This window comes from Nanorana parkeri, unplaced genomic scaffold (genome assembly GCF_000935625.1).
Source record: "Nanorana parkeri isolate BGI_ZX_2015 unplaced genomic scaffold, ASM93562v1 scaffold1018, whole genome shotgun sequence".
In the NCBI taxonomy this organism is placed as follows: Eukaryota; Metazoa; Chordata; class Amphibia; order Anura; family Dicroglossidae; genus Nanorana; species Nanorana parkeri.
Genome location: NW_017307286.1, coordinates 188,167 through 215,626, shown reverse-complemented (window position 1 = coordinate 215,626; position 27,460 = coordinate 188,167). Strand labels below are relative to the sequence as shown.

Sequence of the window (27,460 nt, the reverse complement as noted above, 5' to 3'; positions counted from 1 at the left end):
AAATATTTTAAAATTTCAAAAGGTTTGTTCCAGTTTTAAATGTCATTTCGGTGCATCTCTAATTTAAAAATGTTGTAATTACCTTGCAATGATTGTCCCTGTTCAGGTACTTTATGGGGTGACATCTCTCATTTATGCTCCTGCTCTGTCACCCCTTCTTGACGTCCTGGTGGGAGCTGCCGTTAGCTAGACTGACACATAGCACAGTCCACCATTTGTGTTGAAGCTAGTCCAGAGCAATGATGATGAAAAAGGGGCATTGTTTGTGATACACAGTCCTTTAGAAATTAGAAATATAAAAGTGTGGTCAGGGGGAGTACTGTGATCTCTTTGAGAATGAATAAATACCTGCAAGTATTACAGCAAAGAGAACTTTGTTTTCTTGAAATTGACGCAAAACAACATATCCAAATCTAAATTCAGCTTTGCAATGTTGAAGTACCTTTTGTTAGCTGTGGTTTCTTCCAAACACATCCAGCAATATACCCGAGAAACTCACCATTTTTTCAAACAAAAAGAAAGAACTGCGCTCCATAGATCCAGCAAACTCTGTTTATTAGTGTCCTTGCATCACGCTATCATCCCCCGTCCTTCAGCCACCCGCATCTAACGGGGTTTCACCAGTTGGGGCTTAATCTTAAATCACAGTTTCCTTCTTTTTGACATCCATCTTTTCTGCCTTCCCGGGACCAGATACTTTTGCCTGCTCATTCTCTTCAGGGGAACTGGTCCCCTCACCAACCCTTTTGTAATCTACTGCACTGAGACATCAACATAAACATGTTGTGATGCTTCTATTTGCAGCCTGCTTTCTCTGTTCTAGCTCTCCTGATACCACCTTATACTAAGAGCTCATATAGTGTAATATTTATTGGTCCTGCCTTGCATATAAGTGGCCATGGGTTGAAGACTGGGCAGTGTCTCCTTTTTGTGTAAGCTTAGCTTTCATGAGAATTAAAAAACATTATTTTTTATTATTTAAAATGCTTTTTAACATCATCTTTTCAACTCTTCTGAACATGCTTGGACCTGTCATATTAACCACTAACGCTATTTAAGGACCATTGTATAAAGGACGAAAGAGTGGTAATTATTACACGACATGTGCAGGAAGATAGAAATGTTCATTTTTAAATATAACATTTTATTGATATAAAAGGGACAAATGTAATAATGAAGTAAGGCTCAACATGTTAGAACTTTGAAACAGCAATGGACTACCTTGAAACCCCTGACCTTCTGTATATTGATCAGGAGCACTAACCATTACATCACACATGGCACAAAAAAGAAAAACTGGTAGCAGTCGGGCCTTCCCATGTTTTTGTCTCCACCCACTGCTCCACCCAGAATGCCTCCTACAACTCTGCCTGCAGAGAGATAATGCAGGACAGGAGTTCTGAGACATGTGCTAGGAAAAGCGCAGGAAATAATGTTGCACAGACCTGGCCACCATGTACGAGGTGTGATTAAAACAAACTACAGTGAATGTTTAAAAAAATGTCATTACAGTAAACGACGCATCGCCCTTAATTATAATGTTGCACAGACCTGGCCACCATGTACGAGGTGTGATTTAAAACAAACTACAGTGAATGTTTAAAAAAATAATGTCATTACAGTAAACGACGCATCGCCCTTAATGCCCCTCCAAAATACTCCCCCTCGCTTCGAACACACTTATCCTATTGTTCTTGCCACTTTCGGAAGCAGTTCTGGAAGTCCTTTTGCGGCTGCCTCGATGTCCTGGTGAAGAAGGTGGAGGAGGACACACCGTAATATTTTTATTTGACTGAAATTGATGTACCAGAAGCGATGTGTGACACTGAGCGTTGTCATAATGGAAGATAAAACCATTTGCCCATTTCTCAGGCCGTTTTCTACGCACATCGCCGATGTTCACATCCTCAGGAATTTCCCCAATATGGTAGCCAATCGCCTGTTTGATGGAATTATTTTGCTTACGGTCCACATTCTCTTGGGTTTTTGATGTTGAAGGGCGTCCCGATCCCTTTTCGTCTTCAACCATTACGAAATTGCGCAAACTACTTGTAAACTGTCTTCATACCTGCAGTATCACCATAAACTAATTGTAACATTTCGGGTGCTTCTTTAGCACCTTTTTCAGTTTTGAAAAAAAAAGTCTTGTTATGCGTTGTTCGCAATCCTTGATTTACGGCACACTTTAAAACACACCTTCTTTAAAACCGTAGCTCACATCCAGCTGACTACACGAATACGTTGAAACTTGTCGTACACTGGTACTAAAGTCGACGTGCAGATTCTTGTATTGAAGAACCCTGCCCTTCCGTTAAGTGGCACACAGCATTCACCATATTTTTCTATCACCGCTCGTATAACTAAGAAACATCTGTTTCCAGGTTGACATCAGAGGTAGTATTAGCTTTGCTCGTTTCTACCCATTCACTTTTATAATGCCAGAATTATGCCGCCCCCCCAGTTGTCTGGGTCTTACTTGGGTCCTTTGGGAACCCAGGATGCCCAAATAAATTTTCAGAATGGCGAGTGTAAACAGATGGAGAAACATCTCCTCTGCAATAAATGAACTGAACTGAGCACTTCAGGCTTGTCAGATCCTGGTAATGTGGCTGGAAAACAGCTGATTGAGTACAGTTTGCACTCGATCTGCTTGATTGAAGATCAGAGGAGGCAGTAGGACCTCATAGACCCCCAATGACTCCACAAAGAGGACCTTTTACCAAAACATTTACTGTCACATAGGGGGCTTGTCAGCCCTCTTGTAATAGTAATAAAGTTAGAAAAAAATAATAAATGTAAAAAAACATGTAAAGCCTCTGCATGGATGCACATATGATTGCAAATGCACATGTAGGGCGCACATGCATAGGTAAGCAACGATTAATAAATATTAGGTATCTCCATGAGAAGAATATTCTAGGGCCATTATTAATGGTTAACTCTAAAGTGATGAGCTGTAAAGGTTTTTAAAGTGTCGCCTATGTCATTTTGGGGTATTGTAGTTTGTCAGCATTTTGCAGCCTATGCCCAATTTTAAGTCTTGATATCTTTGGTATCTATGTACTCGAGTCAGTCTCCTCTTTTATAATTTTACGGAACATTTGGAGATTTTATCGTGCATGTGTGCGTTAAAATTATTTTAAATGCATCGTGAGACATAAAAGATTCAAACTTTGTGCCAGACCCGGAACTATATGCATTCAGAACACGCTTCTAAACTTTGGCAGTAAAATGGTTAAACATATTGGCAGGAATTAAGCCAGATTGCTCCTCAAATGTATCTACAGTATAAGCTTTATGGCTGATTTACACCTTTTTGTGTTTTAGGTGCATTGTGTGCGTGTTGTATTATACATGTGCTACCATAGAACTATATGTCATGCATGTTTTGAAACCACATCAAAGATGCTGCATCACAACTAAAGCGCAGTGGTGTGAATGGACGCTTACACCTGAAGGAGAATTATGAGACGAGTGATTTTCACTCAGCCTCATAATCTGAGCCGACCTGTGACAATGAAGCTGTCACAGGTCGGCTCAGTCGATCGTGAAGTGAGCTTGGTCACTTCTTGATCTATCCCTGCAGAGAGCCGTGACTGTCACTCACGTCTCCCTGCAGGGATTTCCCCACCCAGCGCTGACTGGCGGAATGGACGGAGGTGAGGGCGGGCATACCTCTAGATAGGCAGAACCAGCTGTCACTCAGGCAGCTGGGTGGATCCAGATAGCATTGTCGGGATCCGTTCCGGCTGCGGCGTCTCAGTATACCGTGAGTACTCGCGGTGTACGGAGCTTTGGGTCACGGTAGAACGCTAGTTTGTGTTCTCCCGTGACCCTTAGGAGAACTATGGAGAAGAGCACTGACCCCATAGTTCTCCTTTTTGAAGTAGCTGTTTTCAGGGTTTACAGCCCAACTCCAGGGAAATGTAAAGTTTTTCTTTGTACTCCGAGGGTTTAACTTCTAGTTTATTTCTAACCTATTCCTCTACCTGATCCCCACTTCCACTGGCTCTCTCTAGGCTGCTAGACTAGTCCCCTCAGCTTCTTCTCCCCAGTGGTCTAAGGACCTCTGACCTCATCAAGTACAACGCAGTCTCCATAGCCCTGCATTGTATATGAGGACACTGAGGGACAATCCACAGCTGGGTAGAAAAAGGAGTGTGGGTATCAGGTAAGTAAAACTGCTTTTTCCTCTATTGACTAGGCAGTAATGAGCACTTAACCTTTGCAGTGTGAAGGCAGCCCAACTGGAAAGGAAAACGTATAATTTTCCTGGAGTTGAACTTTAACAGTCTTGAAGTCATGAGATTTCTGGCTCCCTATTCTAACTAGTTCTCCTTTATGTTTTCTTCTGCAGTGACCCAGCAATGAAACAGTTCCTCTTATACTTGGATGAAACCAACGCTTTAGGATCCAAGTTCATTATCCAGGACCTTGATGACACGCACGTGTTTATTTTAGCTGAACTGGTCACTATCCTTCAGGAGAAGGTTGGAGAATTGATGGACCAGAACTCATTTCCCATGACGCAGAAGTAAAATGTATCCAAGAACACATGTGAATTTCATAATGTGTGTATAATACATTTTCAGTTTGCTTTCATTTATTCTCTGCATGTACAGAGCGACATATTTGTTTATTTATAGTAACGTGTTTTCAGAAAACTAACATGATTTGTTTTCTTATCCTATTTGAAAAGTTGTAAGCTGCTAATAAAACATTAATACCTATCAGTGCTGCTTTCATTTTATTGTTTGCCAACTTTTGCCTTTCATTTTGTGTAATATGATACGAAACGAAGGTGTAACATGTTCCTTGGATGGAAGTGATATATTGGGATGTTTATGGATATTGCTTTCTGACAAGTAAACACTTTAGGGAACTTAGCAGGCTTTAGCATGTACAAATGCAATAATGTGATTGTCACTCATCCTGACTCCTCAGCTGGATTGTGCTTTTAGTCATTCTTAATTTTTCCAGCCCAGTGCTTTTTATGCCTGCACAGTGCAGAAATCATCATTGTGAGCTTCTTCAATCATGTTTTTTTTTAGTTTGGAGTTAGATCGAGCATGGCTGATCTGGCTGCATTTTAATTTCTATTGTTACTCAGTTCTAGTAGCTTTGATTGGAGGAAAGTAAATAAACAATTTATCTATGGTTTTTTAATTCTGTAATTGTAATTATTGACAATTGCAGAGTTCTAATATATATAGTGCAATTGTATTTGTAGATGAGATTGTTTGTTTGTTTTTTCTTTTCATGTACCAAAATCTAATACTTTTCTGAGACTGATTTAATGATGTTATTTAATAAAGCAGCCATTTCACTTTTCGGCCTGTCTCTAAGGTAGTGGAAGCAGAACCCCTTTGTTTACCCTTCTAAGGCCAAGGCTTAATTGTTGGCCTTATCTTCCCCCCCCCATTAAGGATCTATGTAAAGGTATTGGTGCGACATGAAAATATGGACACCTAAATTTATGTACTGCTTCTGGGATTGCCATGACTTCAGAGGTTTAGTTTAGGAAAACCATACATAAAATAAATGTTATGCTTGTTGGAAATCTATTTGCATATCGCATGTGGCATTGGGGCTTAAAGCTGACCTCCAAGCAACCGCTAAATGCACAGATGACATATAGGGATCTGTTTTACCTGCCAGATGATTTGTATTCTGTCCATTCAGTTCTTAGATTGATGCCACTCTGCCATACAGCACAGCCCGGTCTGACACAGGAGAGTACCTGATTTTTTCTATGCAGCAGTTACTTAACTGCTGCAGGTCTGCTCCCCACCCTATGACTTGAAAGTAGCAAAACAAACTTTTCAAGTAAATGAAGAAGCATTTGACGGATGAGCTGATCTCTGTCACTCTGCTCTCTTCTCTTATCAGCATGTTTCTTGCACTGCAGAACCTCTTATTAGTGTCTTGTGTCAATTTTTCCCTCCCCAACTATGATCTCTTTTGTAGAGGGACTGCAAGAAGTTTATATCAAGTCAAATGCAGATACTTACACTGCTTGCATGTAAAATAATACATTTAAGGATGTATTCGTGAATAATGAGCTTAATTACTGTGTGTCTTTAATATCTGCCTGCAGTTCAGCTTTAAAATAAACCTATCGTGCCATACCCTTGCTTAATCCATCACTGTAAGCACAGAGCAAGCATCTCCAGGACTGTATGTTCAGTCCTTCATTGTAATCAACCATATGTCAACCATATGTCCATAATGTTTAGGTGCTCTAATATACACTTCCTGAGTCAAGAACCTGCTCCCACCCTTCCTGTTTCCTAGGTCTCACTTAGCCAGAGACACCGCCAGTCACAGTTTTGGGCCAATACTAGAGCTTAGCAGATGAGAAGGGTTAAGGTCTGGCCCTCTTCCCAGGAAGTTAGTGTATTCCATGCACCAAGAGTGCATATAATAAAGAATGCTGGACATGCATGCCTTGAATTTTGGCTGATTCCTGACAAATCATCTGAAATTTGAGCTGCGAGTGACCCTGTCGGCAAACACCCAGCTTGACTAAATTCGCTTTCAAAATCCAAAAAGCCGGGTGGAAATTTTTGGATGAACAGTGACTGCATCTATTAAGATGCTGTCACTGTTCCCATAATCAGACAGCCATGGGTGGTAGTTGTCTGAATACAATAGCCGCCAGGTGGAGATTCCTTCATCCACTTATTTAGCATGGATAGGGGAATCTATTGATTTCTCTCATTCGCCTTGAAGGACCTGAGCTCCACAACATGCTGACAGTATACAGTGCAGTACTAGGTGCCTACACTTTATACTGGCAAAACAAATGGCAAACGCACTCATCAATTTGTCACCAGCTTTACAGCAAGGTGCACATGGAAGTGCTTTATACAGTACAACAGCAAAAAGTTTCCAAGCACACTCACCAGCCAGCATGCAAAAAAACTTGTCTCACCGCTAAGGTTAAAAACAGGGGTTTAGATTCAAGCCGCACTGCCTCGTCAAGGCACCGCCTATATAGTGCGGTCCTAACTCTAACCTATGAGAGTCTCCATCTTGGAGCACATGTAGCAAAAGATAAAATTGGGAGGGTGGTTTGTCAGGAGGAAGCCCAACCTCCATAAAGGTACAGATACGCACAAGGGACCCCGCACATCACAACGGCAGCTGAGACCCCTAGTGTGTCACTGCACCAAATCAGTCAAACAAAACAAATGGCAAACGCACTCATCAATGCTCATGTTTTGCTTGACTGATTTGGTGCAGTGACGCATGGTTGGGTCTCAGCTGCCGTTGTGATGTGCGGGGTCCCTTGTGCCTTTAAGGGAGGTTGGGCTTCCTCCTGACAAACCTGCACCCAATTTTATCTTTTGCTACATGTGCTCCAAGTTGGAGACTCTCGTAGGTTAGAGTTAGGACCGCACTTTATAGAGGTGCCTTGGCGAGGCAGTGCGGCTTTTCATATGTGCTGCAGAAGACGTGTATCTAAACCTCTGTTTTTAACCTTAGCGGTGAGACAATTTTTTTTGCATGCTGTCTGATGAGTGTGCTGGGAAACTTTTTGCTGTTAGACTTTATACTAAACACCAGTCCTTTCTGACAGCTGGAACTCTGATACTTACTGCTAATGTCAAAGCTTTTCTTTTCACTCAATGAAAACTTCCTTACTTTGGTGTTTCCCTATAATGGGCTTTCTCCCTGGTCAACAGGCATGTGCAGGGGGCTTTTACCCGTTAGCATAGTCTGGTGTTTGGGCATAACAGTTGGGATTACATGGAGCGGAATTCCTTGGTTTTAATATAGATCACTATATTCTCATGTGTAGTTTACTCATTTGTATTGAGATTGTAGTCAATCATGTAGAGAACTTGAAGCAGTGGCTACTTTACAGCACACAGGGACCATGGGGAACAAAAATAGCCACCCTCCAGAAGGAAGGACAGTGTCAGCACCAAGTCAGGGATGATTGGAGGATCTACAACTGATGATACACACATAAGATACATTTTTGTTACTAGTTAAGATACTTGAATGTATTTTTTAAGATTTACCTCCTGAGTTTGGTGTCACTTTAATCCCTTGTCGGTTGGCTCAGTCAGACAAAGTGTATCTTAAAGCAGAGCTTGATGTGATGTCTTTTTAGCTAACTGCTAATGCTCTGGGAATCCTTTTTCATGTAGTAAATGTTTATTTGTTAAACGATTGCAGGAGCAGCTCATGGTGACTTGCTGTCCTACAATTTTATAGAGCTCTCTGCTGTGTTAAGCAGAGAACTCCATGGTGTGCAACAATTGTTTTACCCTTTGGATAACATTGCTGTATGTTAACACTCATCAATACAAATATGGTTTTATAAAAAGAAAAAGAGCAGACACAGGAAAGCTAGACCAAACTCACTTATGCTAATTCATGCTCCACATATTACAGTACACTTTCAGAGCTTGCCTATGTTTTAAAATTGCTTTCATTTCCCCCCATCCCTAAATTGCATAAGAGGAAAATTGATCAGTGGTTCTGGAGAGAGAAAAAAATCTCTCATTGTATGCAGCCCTATGGTATGCAGTCATTTTGCTTTTGATTTCTGCCGATCACACAGTATAATAAATTACCCCCGGAGAAATATCAGCCCTAATCGAGAAAATCTCATTTTAAATGCATTAGGTACCGGAGGATATTTGTGACCTATAAACAAAAGCTTTCAAAGTGGGATTCAATCAAATAAAACTTTGTTACCTTGCCTGCATTTTCAGCTGAATTTTCTAATTAGCATATGAAAATAAAATGGTCTTTGACAGTTTAAATATCAGTATATATCTTTTCTTTGTGTTTTTTTTTTCATCTTAGAGCTGTGTAGTACTCTTTGCATCTTCTAGCTGTACCAAGTCTTGATGCTATATAGTAATGTATTGAATAGAAACACACATAGCATTAGAATAATGATGCTAACGTTGTTTATAATCGTACAGTTGTTTTTATGACTATATTGATGTTGACAAATGATATTCACAAAATGAGAGAGAGGTTTCCTGATTTCTGATGATACTTTCCGTAACCCTTTACATAAATTATCATTTGAACAAGGCATGACATAAGCCAATTTTTCCAGAAATTCTGTGATAGTATAATAAATGTTCAGTGCAATGAAAGAAGGTTACAGCACCCTAGGCCAGTCGTAGTCAACTTACAAGGAATAAGAGTCCTCAACTACGGCCCTGATGTTGCCAAGGGGCTACACGTACTTTATTATCATATTATTCAGTGTATATATTACTACCGAAGGCTGGTGGAAACTGCAGACATATTAAAGGAGAAGGTCACATAGTGTGGACCTGGTATAGGTAAAAGCAGGGATTGCCAAACTGCGGCACTGCAGCTTTGGTGGAACTAGGAATCCCATGAGGCTTTGCAAGATTCTCACAGCCACAGACATGACTCCTGGAGAGAGATGCTTCATGGGATTTGTTGTTTAACCACAGCTGGAGGGCCGTAGTTTGGCCATCCCTGGGTTAAAGGCTGAAGAACTGCTACAGGAAGCAGTCCAAGAGACTGGGCACAAGGCATATGAGACTTCTAGAGAACTCTGACATAACAAGCCCTTTTGCATATCAATTCTAATGCTACTGACTGCTGGGTTTCAAGGGCCATATGATAAGTACCAAAGAGCCGTAGGTAGGATGTCAGGCCTCCTAAATGCAAAACAATTTCTGATGACCTGTAGTCATGAGAAATTTCAGTCTAAATGAGCTTCCAACTAACAGGAAGCAATGGTGACCTTCAGTGGGCCAGCAGAGAAAGGCTTACCCATTGGAATAAATGGGGCTGTGGTGTGCATGTGTATCAAGAGGAGGATATTTTTGCTGAGAGAACTGTCCAGAGCTGAGCCCAGTAAAGATCACTGTATAATGGAAGAAGGTTTGTATAGGTGGGCAGCACTTGGGGAGGAGGGGGATTGTTTAAAGGACAATTGTACCAAGGACACATTTGTCCTTTAAGAAAATAGTGCACTTTCAGACAAGGTCAAGGCCTCCTGTGTTTTACCAAAGCCAACAATCTGAAACAAGCGATCATCATAGAACTGTTGCATCAAATAATAGTAAAATTAGTTATTTTGTGCATGTATGATAATTCTTATAAATAATAGTAGTTGTATCCTCTTCATGATGATGTTATAATAGGGTTCTTGTGAAAATCGTGGTACGATTTTTTTTTTTTTAAATCTTCTGAGGTTTTTTTTATATGCACTAGCTGAATACAAAGAGGTAGAAGGGGAGGAAGGAGTTAATTTGGCCAATTATAGTTACTGGAGCTCTCATCATCTTGGGAGCTGATGGGAGGTTGCTGGAGCCCCCATCATCTTGTTAAAAGACAAGCCTCAGGCTCTTTTGTATGGGCAGTGGGTTCAGATCTGCCTGTCAATTTTTCAGATCTGATCGGTTGTCCAATGTAACTTTATGGACAGAACATCCGATTTACCCCCAACTCCATCCTCGTCTGGAAAAAGGAAGCAGAGCAGAATTCCGTTTTGGTGGATCTGAATGGGATGAGTCGGAGGTAATCAAATGTAAACAGACACGTGTCTGATTACATCCGACTGCCAATAGACCTAACATGGGTCTAGTAAGTTCAGTTTTTTTCCTCCATTGCAAGAGTGCAAGCGGCCTAATATCTGCATGCAACCATTACAATAAAATATGTGTAACAATAATGATACAGTATGAATGAAGCATGCAACCATATTTTACAGGCTTCATGCACAGAAGAGAAACTCACATTACCTTTCGCAGTGCCTTCTCTGCAAGGTGAGACCTGCAAGGTGAGACCAGTGATCAACCTCTGCAGTCCGGACCCGCCACTGACTGTTTTGTTACTGCTTCCTGTTGTGTCATGATCACTTCACTGCTGGAGTATTCAGGACCCTGCCAATAGACTCTTCTTTCAGCAAATGGAAAGTGTCCACGTCACCAGGGAGGAATGTGAGCATTTAAAGAAGGACTTTCCCACTCTACAGTGCAGAAAAAAAAGACTCCAGGCCTAGTGTCTCATGTGACTGCAGATTCAGGAAAGAAATTGGGGTATTTTGGGTTCTCTCACTTGGCCAGAGAGCCAGCTTTAAAGCCAGAATTAGGATGACAATCCAATTTTACAGCAAATTTCAATTTAGTTTTAGTCCTAGCCTTTTGACTAAAATGCCATTTAGTTTTAGTCATCTGAATTGTTTTAGTCAACTACATATCATAAGATTTTAGTTGAGTAAATCTACAGTAGATTTAGTCTACTAAAATCTAGTGGGTTTAGTTAAAGAGTAATTTAAGAATTTCTCTAGAATTTCCAATCTCATTATATACTCTTGGAGTAAACATCTGTTAACCTGTTATTACTTATGGTATTAAGGTTTGAACATACAATAGAGACGCAGATTTAACTGTTGTGATATATAACATGTCTTTATCTTAAAATTAGATTAAACTAAATCTTATAAAGAAACAATAATATTGAGTATTTTCAACAAAGGACCAGTAATTAGATATGCATTGATTATAACAACTTGTATATGACATTCTTCATTGTTTCAAGCAGAAGTGCAACTCTAAAATATTACAATGAAAATGATATTGGCTGTAATGCTATTTCACATATTATTTATTAGGGGTCTATTCAGGATGGAACCGAAACTGGAAGTCCAAAGAGATTAGTTCTGATTGGATCTCTTCCCAAATCGTCTGTCCCTAACATTTTTGTCTAGTTTTAGTGTTAGTCGACTAAAATGTCAATATATTTACGTTATAGTTTTAGTCATCATAACTTCATTTTCATTTAGTTTTAGTTACTGAAAAAGTGTTGTTCACGAAAATTATTAGTCGACGAAATTATCACTGACAATCCCAGGAAGCTGTACCTGTATCCTAAGCACAGTTTAAATTGATCAAGCAAATTAATGCTAAGTTTTGGTATATGTGTGCTGTCTAATAAGGCTTTTACTTGTCTTTATAATAGTTTTGTCTTTTTTTATGTGAAAATCCTGATACAGGTCATGTGCATTGCAGTTTTTAGGCAATTTCAATAACTTTCAACTAAATTTTGGAGAAACAAGATAATTAATCCCTAAAAGATTCAATCATGTCACAGTTTCAATTCAAATTGGTCTACCAATCTACAATAAGCAACAGTATATTGGTACTAGAGGTGCACCAAAATGGAAATTTTAAAACCGAAACCGAAATAAAAAAAATTGTCAGGCCAAAACCGATACCGAAATTTTTTTTATTTTAATTTTTTTTAAATATTTAATTTTTTTATTTTTATTCATTTTTTATTACATTTTTTTATTTTTTACATTACTTTTAGGGGCTTTGTGGAAATATTGGGGGTCTAAACAGACCCCTGATATTTCCCTTTTTAAAATAGAAAAAGAGATTGAGGACTCTGTGTCTGAGGACTGTGTTCTCAATCTCTTGTTCTGTGTCCCCTGTTATCAATGAACAGGAATCCTCTATGAGTGTTCCTGATCATTCATAACATGGTATGTTTACTATAACTACAATTATGAATGAACAGGAGGTGATGTAGATCACTCCCATTCATTCATAATTGAGGCTATAGATAACATACCATGTCCTCAATTATCTACAAACACTCAGCAATCACTGATCGCTGAGTGTTTGTACTTGCTCTCCTCTCTGACACGCTGTCACAGAAGGCTGATCGAGCGGTGTAGGAAGGAGTGCTCAGCCTTCTGTGACAGCGCGGCCTGTCTCCGCCCACACACTGCTCTGCCGGACTGTGATAGGAGGCTGAGCGGTGTGGGAGGGGAGACGCCGGCCGCTCACAGCGCTCCCCCCCCCCAGTGCTCGGCAGGCTGTCACACTTTCCTCCCTGCTGGGACACAGAGCAGCACCCAGGGGTAAGAAACCTGGGATGCGCCGATGTATCGGCAGGAAAATGGCACTTTCGGCATTATGCCAAAAGGGCAATTTTCGGCCAATATGTTTCGACGGCCGATATATCGGTGCATCCCTAATTGGTACCCTCCCATGAAAAAGAAACCAACCTAATTTTCTCTGAAATAACTTGAAACTGACCAAAGTAATCTTGTTAACCATCGTTGTTTATTTGATAATTCACAAAAAATAGGACTTTTTTTATTCAACAGATTATTTTCAGTATTAAAAATAAATAAAAATGGCATAGGCAAAAAATAATAGGACCCTTAAAGTAATATTTTTTGTTGCACAAGCTTCAGAGACAAAAACTGCAAACAAGTTTCTGTAGTTCTCAATTAAACTTCTGTACCTGCCAGTAGGTAGTTTGCCCCCACTGTTCTTGAGAAAACTGCTCCAGCTTTCTGAGTTTTGAAGGGTGTCTTCTCCAGGCATGTTTTGGTTCCTTCCATAAATGTTCAATAAGATTTAGACCAGGGCCCATAGAAGGCCACTTCCGAATGGTCTAATGTTTTGTTCTTTTCCATTCTTGGGTGCTTTCAGCTGTGCGTTTTGGGTCATTATCCAGTTGGAGGACCCATAACCTGCAACTGGTGTCCCAAACATAACTGAACATTCTCAATGTTTCAAAGTAGTTAGTGTTATTTTCTTTAGAAGCCTTATTTGTTTTCATCTGTGAGCACAGAGCTGATGTGATGTGCCAAAAAGCTTCAGTATTGTCTCATTTGTCCAAAAGGACATTCTCACCTAAGGACCATAAGGATTGTCACTAGTCAATATGCATTTAGCAAATTGCAGTCTGGCTTTTTTTAATCTTTATATACAAAGTAAATTATTTGGGCTTATGGCACGTGACAGCTGCAGTGAAAAACAAGAAGTAAATAGAGTAGTAATCCTCCAATCAGACAATGTATACAAAAGTGCACTATGCTATCTCCCACCTTCAAACTATTCCCTGTATATATCACAGTAAAGGATTATATTGAGCAATAATCCAAAAAGTATAAAAATATATATATGCCCCAAAATATGTCAAACAAATGCCAAAATAAATGAATAGAGGGATATTGGTTATCACAAAAGTTCAACAAAGACAAAAGTTCATTAAAAAAAACAATAGTGTGTAGAAATTAGTTCCAGCTGAAAGACAATTCCTCGTGCTCCACCTTCAAGCAATAAATATTTTTTAGCCACTCACCAGATTCTCCAAATTATCCAAACGAACCTTAAAACAACTCCTCAGCTCCTTTCCTTTAGGCTCTGTTCACACCTAGACGTATCGAATATGCGCGTTTTGTGATGCGCGTTTTTACCGCGGTAAAAAAACGCGCAACAAACGGGCATTTCCGAGGGCTACTTGGCTGTATCCCAATGGAAACGCGCGACAAAAACGCCGCAAAGAAGCTCATGTACCTTTTCAGGCGAAGGCCGTTTTGTAGCGCGTTCAGACGGGCTGAAATACGGCAAGGTGTGAACCATACCCATAGAAAACAATGGGATTTTCATGTTTGAGCGTTTTGTAGAGCGTTCGTAGAGCGTTGAACGCGCTACAAAACGTACAGGTGTGAACCAGGCCTTTAGGTATTTAGATTTCCAGCGACATTTCCATAATGCTAATAATGCTTCATCCGCTTCATTCCTTGTGAGCGTTTATCTCCCCACCAGAATCTCACAGAAAATTATTTGGCTCATAAACGATCAGGATGCTGCCATTTCCCAGAGGTTTTGTAAAACCAAATAAACTGCACATAGCATAATATCTTTGGATACGTTTATTACGCAACATTGAATAAAACTTACATAAACAATTATGTAAATCAACCCCTGGAAAGCTGCAGTCTATTTTCTCTTTTGCAGCCATGTTCAAGGAAGGTTGGCAACAAGGCCTTGGACTTTAAACTGCTTAATAGTATTACATCACTTCCCTGAGATGGTAGCACCATCTTCATCACCTCCCCCTGATGCTGAGGGACAGACTGGGCAAGATGGCCCTATGGATAATATGAAATTTGGGTAATGCACAAGGTAACACAGTTGCACTTTAAAGTAGTATGCATTTCAAACATATATACAAATATTTACTATCATTTTTGCATACTAAAGTTTTACTTTAAGTGTGCTGTAGTTCATAAAGTTAAATTACAGGGTTTTTGTTTTTTAAACCAGCCAAGTTGCTATTTGCTGTGTCAGAGATTTTTATTTTCACCCACAATTTTTAATTTTGGGAAAATGGTTCTATTTACAGTCCCAAAATGTTCAAAGTAGAGAGAGGGCTTAGCACAGTATGATGAACAGTAAGCTATTACATGTGGAAGTGTTAATTCATTTCTTAATGTTTTCCTTTTTTTTTATCTACAGTTGAAAAATGTCAGTAGCAACTTACTGTCTATTATGCTACCGAAAGGTTAGTACTTCTGGCACAGCTTCAAGACCTGAGCGCAACTGGAAAGATATCAGTAAGTTCACTGTATTTAACTGACTACCGGTCTGCTGTGTATTTTAGAGTTTAATAATTAAACTATTTAATGTAAGCCATCTCTGAGTAAATCGGATAGCTCATAGAGTGTGTTTCCCCTAGATTGTAAAAACCTTGTCAGGAATATTACAATTGCCACAAAACAATCCTGAAACAGAAGATAGTAAATGTTTACATTTACTGCTGTTGGTGTACCAGATGGTGCTTTGTTCAAGAGAAACTGTCTTCTGAAGATTTCCCTGAAAACCAATACTTCTGGTCTCCCATTGCACTCAGTGGTTCCTCCCACTGACCTGTATGTGGCTATTGTACAGAAAAATGAGGTGAGGTTGGGAGGTGGTCTCCCTTTCATGCTGTTGATGAAGTAGGAGTAACTTTTGACAAATATGTGACCTATAAAGCTCACCAATGCAACTGGTCTAGTCCTTGTGGACTAGACTTCTCTAACTGGAGAGAAGGGAATTTAAAGTGAACCAGTGGCCAGACTTTGCACACTTAAGTATGTACATATTCTGAACAAGCAGTAAAAGCACCTTAAAACAAGCCCTCATTAACCTCTCTAGCTATTGGCATTGTGGAGAAATGTGTCTTCAAAGTTCACAACAGAGGCACAGGCATCTTAATTTTTTCTTGTCACTTTGTATTACAACAGAATCTTGGCAGCATGCCAGCCTTCTACTGCAGACAAACAGCAGATGTTAATGATCTGTTAGAAACCACTGCGATCCAACTTTAGAGTCTTTGATGTGATCTTAGAGGATCTTTGAGAATAATTTACAGGTATTCCTCACTTAACGACCGAGTTCCGTTCCTACGACCAGGTCGTTAAACGGATTGGTCGTTAAGTGAGGAACTCTATACAGTACTGTACTGCATTAGTACAGTACTGTATAGCGTTGCCGATGTACAGTACCGAACAGTGTACTGTACATCCGGCAATGGAAATACTTACCGAGACCTGCAGTGAAGATCGGGGGATGTCACTTCCGCCGGCGACCCGTCGCGCTGACGCGGAAGGTCGGAGGTCGATCGGCGGTCCGTCGTAAGTGCGAGTGGTCGCAAAACAGGTAAGTCGGTAAGTGAGGAACATCTGTACTTCAAGCAGCACTGCAACCTCCTATCGCATATAGCCAAGGAGATGCCATCTTAGCCTCTATTTGGATTGCCGTTACCATAGTGCTGCACATGTGATCAGTAATGACAACAGCCACTTGAGAGCTTGAACGGTTGAGAGCTGAAATAAGCACGCTGGCAACCTTGACATTTGTCATGCCCTGATTGTAAAAGAAAATGTATCTGCTCCACCTCCCCCTGTAATTGAAAGCCCATGGATTGCTGGTGCTCGACAAGGCTTCCGTTCACCTCACTCCATGTGCAAAAGAAGATAAACATTAAGGCACACAGCTTCCAAGTTCCAAGACTAAAAATAAAACTACAAAACAGCACATATCATAACCGCTAACGCATTCCAGCCGTTTCAGGCCTTAATCATATCTGGTTAACTCTGCAGAGGGGTTCTAAAATAGATCATTAAAACACAGAAATAGTAACCGTACATTACTTCATACAACCAGTGGCATACACTGATCAGCCATAACATTGTGACCACCCACCTAATATCAAATAGGCCTCACATTTGCTGCCAAAACAGCCCTGACCCGTCAAGGAATGGATTCCACTAGACCTCTCCAAGTATGCTGTATCTGGTACCAAGCCATGAGCAGCAGATCCTTTAACACCTGTAAGTTGCGAGATGGGGCCTTCATGGATTAGACTGGTTTTTCCAGCACATACCATAGATGCTCGATTTGGTCTGAGATCTGGAGAATTTGTAGGCCAATTCAACACCTCAAACATGTTGTGTTCCTCAAACCATTCTTGAGACATGTTTGCAGTGTGGCAGGATGCATTATCCTGCTGAAAGAGGCCACTGCCATCAGGGAAGTTTCCATAAAAGAATGTACTTGGTCAGCAACAAAGTTTAGGTAGGTGGTATGTATCAAAGTATCATCCACATGAATGGCAGTACCCAAGGTTTCCCAGGAGAATATTGCCCTACTTTTGGTAGGCCCTGACCACTGCAGACCCGGAACATCGCACAAGAGCTGCAGTTTTGGAGTTGCTCTGACCCAGTCATCTAGTCATTACAATTTTGCCCTTGTCAAAGTTACTCAAATCCTTACACTTGACTATTTTTTCTACTTCCAACACGTCAACTTCAGGTACAAAAAGAACATTGCCCAAAGCATCACTCTGCCTCCAACAGCTTGCCTTCTTTCCAGAGTGCATTTTGGTGCCATCTCTTGCCCAGGTAAGCAACACATATTCGGCCATCCACATGATGTAACAGAAAACATGATTCATCAGACCAGGCCACCTTCTTCCATTGCTCTGTGATCCAGTTCTGATCCTCACGTGCCCATTGTAGGCTCTTTTGCCAGTGGGCCTGCAGATATGCAGCCTTATACTCAACAAACTGTGATGCACTCTGTGTTCAGTCACCTTTCAATTGGAACCAGCAATAACTTTTTCAGAAAATTGAGCTTCAGTATCTCTTCTATTGGATCTGACTACACAGCCCAACCTTCACTCCCCAGGTGCATCAATTAACATTGGCCGCCCATGACCCTGTCACCGGTTCACCAGTTTTCCTGCCTTGGACCACGTTTGGTAGGTTCTGAAACTTGCACACCAGGAACATGCCACAAATCTGCATTTTTCGAGTTGCTCTGACCTAGTTGCCTAGCCATCATAATTTGGCCCTTGTCAAAGTTGCTCAAATCGTTAAGCTTGAAAAAAAATTTCGGCTTCCCAAAGCATCAACTTCAGGGGCAAAATGTTCACTTGCTGCCTAATATATCCCTTCCACTTCCAGGTGCCCTTGTAACGAGATAGTCAATGTTATTCACTTCTCCTCTCAGTGGTCACAATGCTATGGCTGATTGGTGTATATTATCAACAAAAAAATGTAGCTGCATTTGCCATCCATCAAATTCAAAGCTGAAAATGCACATATGTAAACATTATAAGGCCCCATGCACGTGGCAATGAAAATACATGACTACAGGCCTGTAGTAACTGTTTTGGATCTTAGATCCACTGTCAGCTTTTTTTCTGTGTCACTGTTACGGAGATTAACTATCTTTAATTATCCTGATCACCAATGTCTCCAGGAATGAAAGGGCAACCCCACATTTTTGGGCTACCACCAGAACAGAGGTAGAGGGGAAATCTTCTAATGGTGACACCTATTCCCATGACAAGTGTCAAGGAAGATACATCACTCAAATTGGAAATATATGCTATCACTTCCTATTGAATCTACAACACACTTTTGATCTGACCATTTCTTATAAATTGGGCAGAAATGCATTTAAAGCAGAACTTCAGCAAAAAAAAAAAGGATAAACATTATTAGCTCATAAAAAAATTCACCATTTGCTGTTGGTTTTCTTGTAACACTCTGAGGGGCTGACACCGGCTCGAATTCAGGTACTTACACTGCTTGCATTAAAAAGAACACATTTAAGGATATATAATTGAATGCAGACTGCATTACTTTTTTCTTTTAAATCTTCATGGAGTTCCGCTTTAAATGCACAAATAAGCACATTTCAACACACCCTTATAATTCAGTTGGTCATGAGGTGTCATTGAGGGTCAATTCACACCAGCAAGCCGGCTTAACGCATGACCGCTGATGTGCGGTGAGAGAAACAGTGCATATGTGCTGATTCCGCATAAAATATATATATATTTATTTTTGTAGAGCTTTGTTGAAATGTCACAAATAACATTTAATTCAGTTCTATAGCCACATCATGGTGCAATGTGATTATACCCCGTCACACCATGCTGCGCTAAAAAAAAAAAGGTCCCAAATATTGTAAATTTTGCACAATACAGTGCCTAATTCTTTTTCTGTTTCAGGAAATATTGCCAAGATAACAGGATCATTGTTATTAGGGTAAGTACATGTATCTCTAATTGTCAAATGAAAATAAAGAGAGAGGAGAAAGCAGATAGTGAAAAGATCATAACTTGGTGATGGAAGTGCCAGTAATAGGGCCTCAATCATTCTAAAGTTGGTTGTGGAACAGATTGGTACTAATAATGAATACATTGTCATGGTGGTATTTGCCTGGGGAAATGAATGTTTCAATTCAATTTATGTCCCATGGTGCCTTTTAAAGTGGTGGTAAGCTGGGGTTACTTTTTTTTAAAACGACATATTCATTTAAAGTGTATGTATATCTGAATCTTTTAAGAGTTCAGGAATAGAGTAGGGAAGGATTAAACACCCTATCAAGTTGCTTTTTTTTCTGTCTATGTAACACTGGGGAGATTTCCCCTTCACTTCTTGGCTTAGGGTACCTTGACTTATGAAGGTACCCTTCAACCGCATGGCTGCCGGAGTGCATGGCCCTCAAACAGAGCCAATGCGCTTGATCGGGCCGCATTTTTTTTATTGTAGAACTTTATTGAATTGTCACACGGTGACATTTCATTCAGTTCTATGGGCTCACCACGGTGTGATATGGTTGAACCGCATCCCACTGCAGTGTGCTTAAAGATAAAGTAAAATGCCATACTCTTTTATAGCACACACCCCTGGAATACGGTGGTGTGAACTGAACCCATACATGACAAGGCAGTTTGCCTTGTCTTGCGTTCGGGCTGCTCTGGAATAAACAGCCAACACAGCCCGAATGCAGATAGTGTGAACTGGCCCTTAAGGATGCAACAGTAAGTGAGAGGAGGTCCCCCCGAAAGTTAGGGCAATTCACTTCTTAGATAGTTGTCACTAGAACTAGATTTGTACTCATTGAACGATTTTCGTTTGACTCTTCTCTATAATTTAGGATTTATTGTAACTTTCTGTCTTGGTGACAATAATCACCTTGACAAATACACTTCCCCTACCCCAGTTTATCCAAAGCTATAAGAAAAAAAAGGATTGCCTTTACAAACACTTTAAAGCAGAGATCCAGGGGAAATTATGATTTATCCTTGCAGTGGGGTACCTGTAGTGAGGCTCTAGGGACCGCTCTAAGAGCGAGCTGGCTCCAAGGGTCAGGTGAGCATAATTTTGTTATTTTCCTCCACAGACACAAACGAGCACTTAGGCCTTGCAGTGCAGGAGTATCCCCACTGCATGGGTTAATAATAATCTTCTTTAATGTACTGATCTGCTTCTTTTGTGGCCAAATGCTGTAAAAGTTGTATATCAGTACTGTTGTGTTTCTTTAACCCCAAAATGCTATCATAAACTTTTTGTTTTGATTCAGTACAGCGGGTTTGTGTGAATATGATCGTTTTAGAAGTAGATTTCAATAAATGAATGCATTTTACCTGCTCTAGTGTATTCAGTTAGTTCTGGAAATATCTCCGTACAGCCGCACAGCCCAGCTTCCTTGTACATTCAGTGAGTGCAGCCAGGGTAGCCATCAGGGGGGTATGGCCGATACTCATGTAAGGGGCAGGGCAGCCTGGGAGGCCCGCCCGGGTCCCTTACATGACTATCGGCCGAAGGTGAAGGGCGAGGAGGCGGAGGACTGGCCCTAGCAGCGCAGGGCCCCAGCATTGCCGCTCCAGCGGCTTCGAGACAAGCTGGGGTCCCATCAACGATGCTGCTCGTCTGATGTCGTACTGGCCGGAAGTGACGTCACGTTAGTGACGTGACGTCACTTCTGGCCTGTCCGGTGGCAGACGAGGCCACGTGTGCAGGTAAGAGGAGCTGGGAAGGTAGGAAGGAAAGGAGGGAGGGGAGGGATGCAACCCTGACCAGCCCACCTGAGACCCCTTCAGAGCCCACCATAGACAGCCTCAGATGGGCTGTGCAGCATCTATAGGGCTCTGCAGGGTCACTCTCAGGTGGGTCCTGTGTCCAGCGCGTCGCTAAGCCCTGCGTCCAGCGCGTCACTAAGCCCGTGTCCAGCGGCGGGGCAGGAGGGGCGGCCCGGCCTAAAGCTGTGTAAGGGGCCCCAACATTTCTGACGGCTGCCCTGAGTGCAGCCCACAGCTCCAACTGCAACCCCATGAACCCTGAGGATTGGGTTGTAGGGCTCAGCTTTTTAGTAACAGACTTTTCATAGTAGGCTTGCCAAGATAAATATTACTTTACATGTAGTTTTTATTACACTTCAGCCAACAGTACTAGCAACCAGTCTCATTGGCTACTATTAGCATCAAGTCCACCTGAAGTTCCTTTGCTTTTTTTCTACAACAGCCCAAACTTGTACAGTTCTTTTGAATCCTGCTTTTAACATTCTCTTCTATTTCTTTGTTTTTTATTCAGAGGGTGTTTGTTTTTCACATATGAGATCCAATCTCTTAGAAGGTCTATTACCCTTGATACACAGGCAGTGCGTCAGGAGAAGCTCAAGTCCTATATTTACTTAAACACCGCCCCATTGGACCAAGATGACTTCCAAAGTAAGAAAAATGTGTATTGTTATTTCACATTAACTAACTAGAAATCCATAAGTAGAATCGTATTTTATTGATTACTGTAACATGTAAAATCAAAAACAAAATTTTAAATGTTAACTGTAAAATGTCTAAAATGCCAGAACATATTTCAGGGAAAGGTTTTCCCTTAGCAGTTATTTGCTTTATTAGCGCAGATATATTCCTCCACCAAAGCATTGCCGTTTGTCAGTTCGAGGAGGGAGGTCCATTTCGCAAATAGAATTTGCCTTCTATATTATCTGCACTGAAGCCAAGCATTTCTTCCGTGTCGGGCAGTGCACCATTGTGTGTGTCACAGCTGTTTCCTTTGGTTGGGTGCTTACCTCACCCTCACAATAGTGGGTTGTTTCACTCCTGGAGATATACAGCTCTAAAAATTACCCTTTTGATTGGTTTGTCTACCCAATCAGTAACCAAAATAAGCATAGACAAACAAAAGGTTCGAACTGACTTTCAAGTGAAGGCAGTTCAAGGGTTAACTCGGGATGGGGACAAACCACAATGGTGGAAATTTAGAAAATGCTTTATTCTAATAAATAATACGGAATACACACAGCCAACAGCTTGCTGTCAACTAATTAAAACCAATGACAAGTCAAACTGACTACGGTATAAATGAATTAGTGATTGGTAGGATATATGGACCCTTCATTTGCTAAACATACAAATATCCTCATTGTAAGTAACAGCTTGCAGTTTGGATCTGGACACTCCAGTATACCTAGAGTATATTGATCTGACATAGGCTATTGCTATGCCTGATGAAGGGACCCTGCGTGGCCCCAAAAGCGCTCGTGTAACTGACATCAGTTCGCAGTAAATCTGCGATTTATGATCATATAAGGATTTTGGTGTGCTGGCGATGTTTCTGCAAGTATCTACATTTGCTGGCGCCATCCGCAGTCATTCCAAGCACCCCTCCCCGACTACGGGGTTTTACCGGTAAGGAGTGCAACTAGCCTTCTCTTTCTTCTTGATGGCCAGATCAGCCACAGACAAACCAATATTCAACAGATTCCAGATTCCAAGCATTGACTGAGAATAACAGAGACAACAAACTGATGATCAGGGTAAGCACATACCAGCTCAGTACAAACGTTGTCCAAAAAATCTTCTAGGAGTATCCAGGGCATTAACAGTCATACAGATGTAAGAAATACCTGAATCAAAGGCATGACCAGATACAGTTGATCCTGTTGATCAGATGCAGGCTAATGTTCAGCAATCTACTAATGCACACCTGATTGGGGCAGATGTAAGCTGCATCTTAACCTGAGCTGCAATGCTGAGTGGCAAGCACCAGGTTGCAGACTCAGTTCTGATTTTTACAGCTCCCCTCTGTATTTCTACTGGACAGCACTGTCCTTCACACATCACTTCTGATGCTAGTACTTTCCTTAATGTTCTGCTGTTTCCTGGGACTCCTCCAACCAAAACCTCAACAAAGCTCACTGCATAGTGGGCTTATGCAGAAGTTGTCTACAAACTACCAGCACTAGTACCCTACCACATCAGACTCCTTTCAATACCACTTACTTATAACCATACAAGCAAGATTATTCCTGCTTGTTACCAGTGTGTACAGGGAATTATATAATGTATCACACTGGAATACACTGCTGTTCAGACCCACAGAGAGTAGCACTTTCTGTGGGTCATTCAAGGAAAAGTGCACTTTAAAACAAAGTGCACCTATCCTTTTTGTCCCTCACCCCCCCCCAGCTGCGTGAGTGACAGCTGGCTCTGCCTCTACAGAGGCAGAGCCAGCTGTACCCTCCCCCGTCCGATCCGCCAGTCAGCGCTGGCGGATCGGAGCGGGGAGGGGGGAATCCAGCCCCTCCCCTGTCACAGCAGGGAGCTGTGACAGGATCGAGAGGTAAGCGAATGCCGGTATGTGTTCGCTCACTTCTCGATCTACTGAGCCGACCTGTGACAGTCTCATTGTCACAGGTCGGCTAGAACTATGAGGTGAGGGAAAAGCACTCACCTCATAGTTCTCCTTTAACAATCCCACCCTCCCCCTCTACAGATGTGTACTTACCAAGATGTGATGGGAACGGTTCCCTTTATTATTTACATCCAGTGCCACAGTGCCCTCTGCTAGGTGCACCTGTACATTACAGCCCCATAGACCTCTATGGGACCTTCTTCCAGCCGGGAGATGGACGTGACCAGGAGAGGGAGACTTAGAGTGCTGAATGCCAAGGAGCCGCAGTGCCTTGAATCTTGGTGAGTATAGATCTGTGGAGGGTGAGGGAGGGATGGTTTGGATCATGGGAGGGGGGCAAAAAGAATATGTGCACTTTGTCTAAAAACTGATATAACATAGAGAATTGCTACACAAACCATTTTGTATTTTAATGTTGGAAGGAAGTTGTAACTTCTATGCAATATTGAGCATCTTTGCTATCTTCAGTATTGATGTGTTTGTATGTACTTTTAGGTTTCACAAATAAAGTAAGAAAAGAACTCCACAAAGCAGCAAGAAAAGCTGTGGAAGCCTCAGCCAATCTCTTTACAAGAAATAGAGGTATATTTCTTATTCCGTTATGTTGTGGGCTAGTTTTTATGAACAATGCTTGTAGAGAAATGAAACTACAGGATGTCAGGCAAAGTTGAAATCCATTAAAGTGAGAAAGGGCTAAAAACCTTTTCAGTTATTTTTTTGCTCTGTGTCCCTGCTACAGACGAAAGGAACACAGCACGCACCACCACTCATCTAGATCATCACCTTTCAGGCTTAAAGATAAATGGGTGCAGAGAATTATTTCTGCTAGCTTTAAAACATCTGCTTTGTACATTATTTATGGACAAAATCAACACCAAAAGCATGTGATATATAAGAGCAGAATATATGATACGTGTTCATTTATGTATACATTTTGTTGTAAGAACCCGACAGCAAATCCAATGTGGAGGATCATGACTTTCCAGTGTGGTTTCTATTGAAGAAAACCCAGTCACCTGACAAAATGGTCCGCCTGGAAGCTGTGGAGAGCTTGGCTAAGATCCATTATTGGCATGGTAAGTAATTCATAGGCAGTTTGGTGTAAAGTAGATTTCTAAGCACTACCGTGCATTGTGATGCTGCTGTAGCGAGTTGTAATGTGCTGTGATAAAATAATGCCTGCATCATTTTATCCCATCACCCACCAAAGCAGCATGTTATTGGGAACAGGCTCTATACAAAGCAAGGCTTTTTGCCTTGCCTTTGTGTCAACACTGTATTGGGCAATGCTGCCCAATGTAGTCCAGTGAACCAACCCTTACAGTTCATTGACAGAAGCAGTTCTGATGTGAACAAAAGCTCATCAACACAGGCTCTTATAGTGACCAGAAGGCATTACACAACTTTTTTTTTATGTTTATCCAACATGAGAAACATCTATCTACCAAAAAATTCCCATCTATATTCTCCACTTATATTCGAGAAAATAAATAATATTTCAAAAATATTAATTGCTTTAGCCTACGAGCAGTGCCATGCCTAAATAAGATCAATTATTATAATAATTAAAGTCATTATTTTAAAAAAAAACACATGCAACATGTTCCAAACTCATCCCCTCTATTACACTGTATATGTCACAGTCCCCCTTTTATAAATGCTGATCAGTGCTGTGCACTTTGCAATAATTGTCATAGCTGCTTTATATATATATATCTACATATCTCTATATATAATACAGGTTTGAGTGAAGTGATTACAGTGGTTAAAGACACACTACGCTTATTAATATAATATAAGTCAGGACACTCTCTGTAAGGAGTTTGTATGTTATCCCTGTGCTTGTGTGGATTTCCTCTGGTACTCTGATTTCCTCACACACTCCAAAGACATCCTGGAAGGTTAATTGGCTCCTCTCTAAATTGGCCCTTGTAAGTATGCATGTGAGATAGGGACCTTAGATTGTAAGCTCCTTGAGGGCAGGGACAGATTTGAATGTGCTCTATGTAAAGTGCTGGGTAAATTGTCAGCACTATATAAATACCGATAATAAATACATCATTATTATAATAATAAGCTTAGTGGCTCCTTAACCACTTCAGTGCTCAAACCTGTATACGGTGGGCCATAGCAATTTGTGCATTTCTGCTATTGACCTATTTATTTAGCAGTAAGGGGGGCGGGTACAGCTGGCTCTGCCTCTAGATAGGCAGAGCCATCTGTCACTCACGCAGCTGGGCGGATCCCGACGTCCATGTCGGGATCCGCTCCAGCTGCGGCGTCTCAGTATACCGCGAGCTGTAGCTCGCGGTATACTGAGCTTAGGGTAACGGGAGAACGCTAGTTTGTGTCCTCCCGTTACCCTAAGGAGAGCTATGGGGAAAAGCCCTGACCCCATAGTTCTCCTTTAAGCAGTGATGATGATATAGTAACACATAGCAGACAATCAAATTTCTAATTTTACCAGTTTAGCTCATGTAAAACCATAAAATATAGTCACTGATCAGTTACTGCATATTACATATTGCTTATATCATATTATAGGGTATGTCAAAGCAAAATTTAAAAAAAATATGGAGTACTATTCTGCAATACTGTACATGCATATTTCCTATGTTTCAATCCTTTAAAAATTATTTTAGTACAGTAAAATACTTGAAATTCAGCAACTTTCTGCCTGAGCTGTCAACACTGCTACACTAAAAACCCCAAACAGTATCCTGAACCCTGCTCAGTTCTCCCTTCTTGACAATAGGATGCATCCCATCATCTCCAGCACATAAGAGGGAGAAGCTCATAAGGTAGAGGAGAGGTAGTCCAGCAGGGGGAGGAGGGCTACTCAGACAGGGATGATAAAACTTCTTAGGATTTCAGTGTAACAAAAGCAGCACTGTCAGCTCAAACAGGCAGTTAGGAGCTCACTGGATTTCTGACAGGACATATATGTATCTTTCTGCCATTGCAGGGTTTCTAAAGAAATGTGCATGCAGTATGTGTATGTATATATATAAAAGTTTTCGAAACACCCTGATTTTTCCAGTTTTGAAGAAGGCTCACAGGACAACAGAAAAAACTTCGAGTTGCAGGTTTGACAGGTCAAGTGGCAGTAAGAAAGCCATTGCTAGCATGGCAAAATAAGAAAAGAGGCTTGCCTGGGCCACGAAGCACTGCCAGTGAACTACTGAAGACTGGAAGAAGGTCTTATGGACAGATGAAATCGATCAATGAAAGTAATGGCCAGCACAGTCTCCAGACTTAAACCCCTTCAAGCTGGTTTGGGATGAACGGTCCAGAAGCGTGAAAGCAAAGGAACCTACAAGTGCAACACATTTGTGGGAATTTCTGAAAGTGTTGGGAAGAACTTTCTGAAAAAATATTTGATTTCCGTTGTAGAAAGAATGCCATGAGTGTGTTTGGCTGTATATCTGCAAAAGGTGGCTACTTTGATGAGTCAAAAATTAGATTACATTTTGTTAAGTAAAAAGATTCCTTGATTACTTTTGGATGTCCAATTGTTCTAGTTCTATGATTTATTTTCAGAGTACATTGAGACATTAGACTGCATACATTTAAATAAAAGCTGGAAAAATGGGGGTGTTCTAAAACTTTTGACCGTGTGTGTCTGTGTATATATATATATATATATAT

General features: G+C 41.0%; 2 protein-coding genes across 4 annotated transcripts in view; both read left to right on the top strand.

Annotated features, from left to right (window-relative positions):
- Positions 1–4,571, top strand: part of GTF2H5 (general transcription factor IIH subunit 5) — a 7,861-nt gene extending 3,290 nt beyond the window's left edge. The window contains exon 2 of the mRNA XM_018567191.1: positions 4,358–4,571. Within this exon, the coding sequence (XP_018422693.1) occupies positions 4,358–4,538 (181 nt within the window). The 3' untranslated portion in view covers positions 4,539–4,571. The remainder of the gene's footprint in view (positions 1–4,357) is intronic.
- A 10,711-nt stretch (positions 4,572–15,282) lies between these two features.
- The window catches only part of SERAC1 (serine active site containing 1), a 33,799-nt gene continuing 21,621 nt past the window's right edge, over positions 15,283–27,460 (top strand). Inside the window, exons 1-5 of one of the 3 annotated variants that reach the window (XM_018567187.1) lie at positions 15,283–15,373; positions 19,324–19,360; positions 21,692–21,828; positions 24,308–24,394; positions 24,757–24,888. In XM_018567187.1, the coding sequence (XP_018422689.1) occupies positions 15,283–15,373; positions 19,324–19,360; positions 21,692–21,828; positions 24,308–24,394; positions 24,757–24,888 (484 nt within the window). Of the gene's footprint in view, positions 15,374–19,323; positions 19,361–21,691; positions 21,829–24,307; positions 24,411–24,756; positions 24,889–27,460 lie in introns of all 3 variants that reach the window. The other 2 variants (XM_018567186.1, XM_018567188.1) reach the window with 2 other exon arrangements.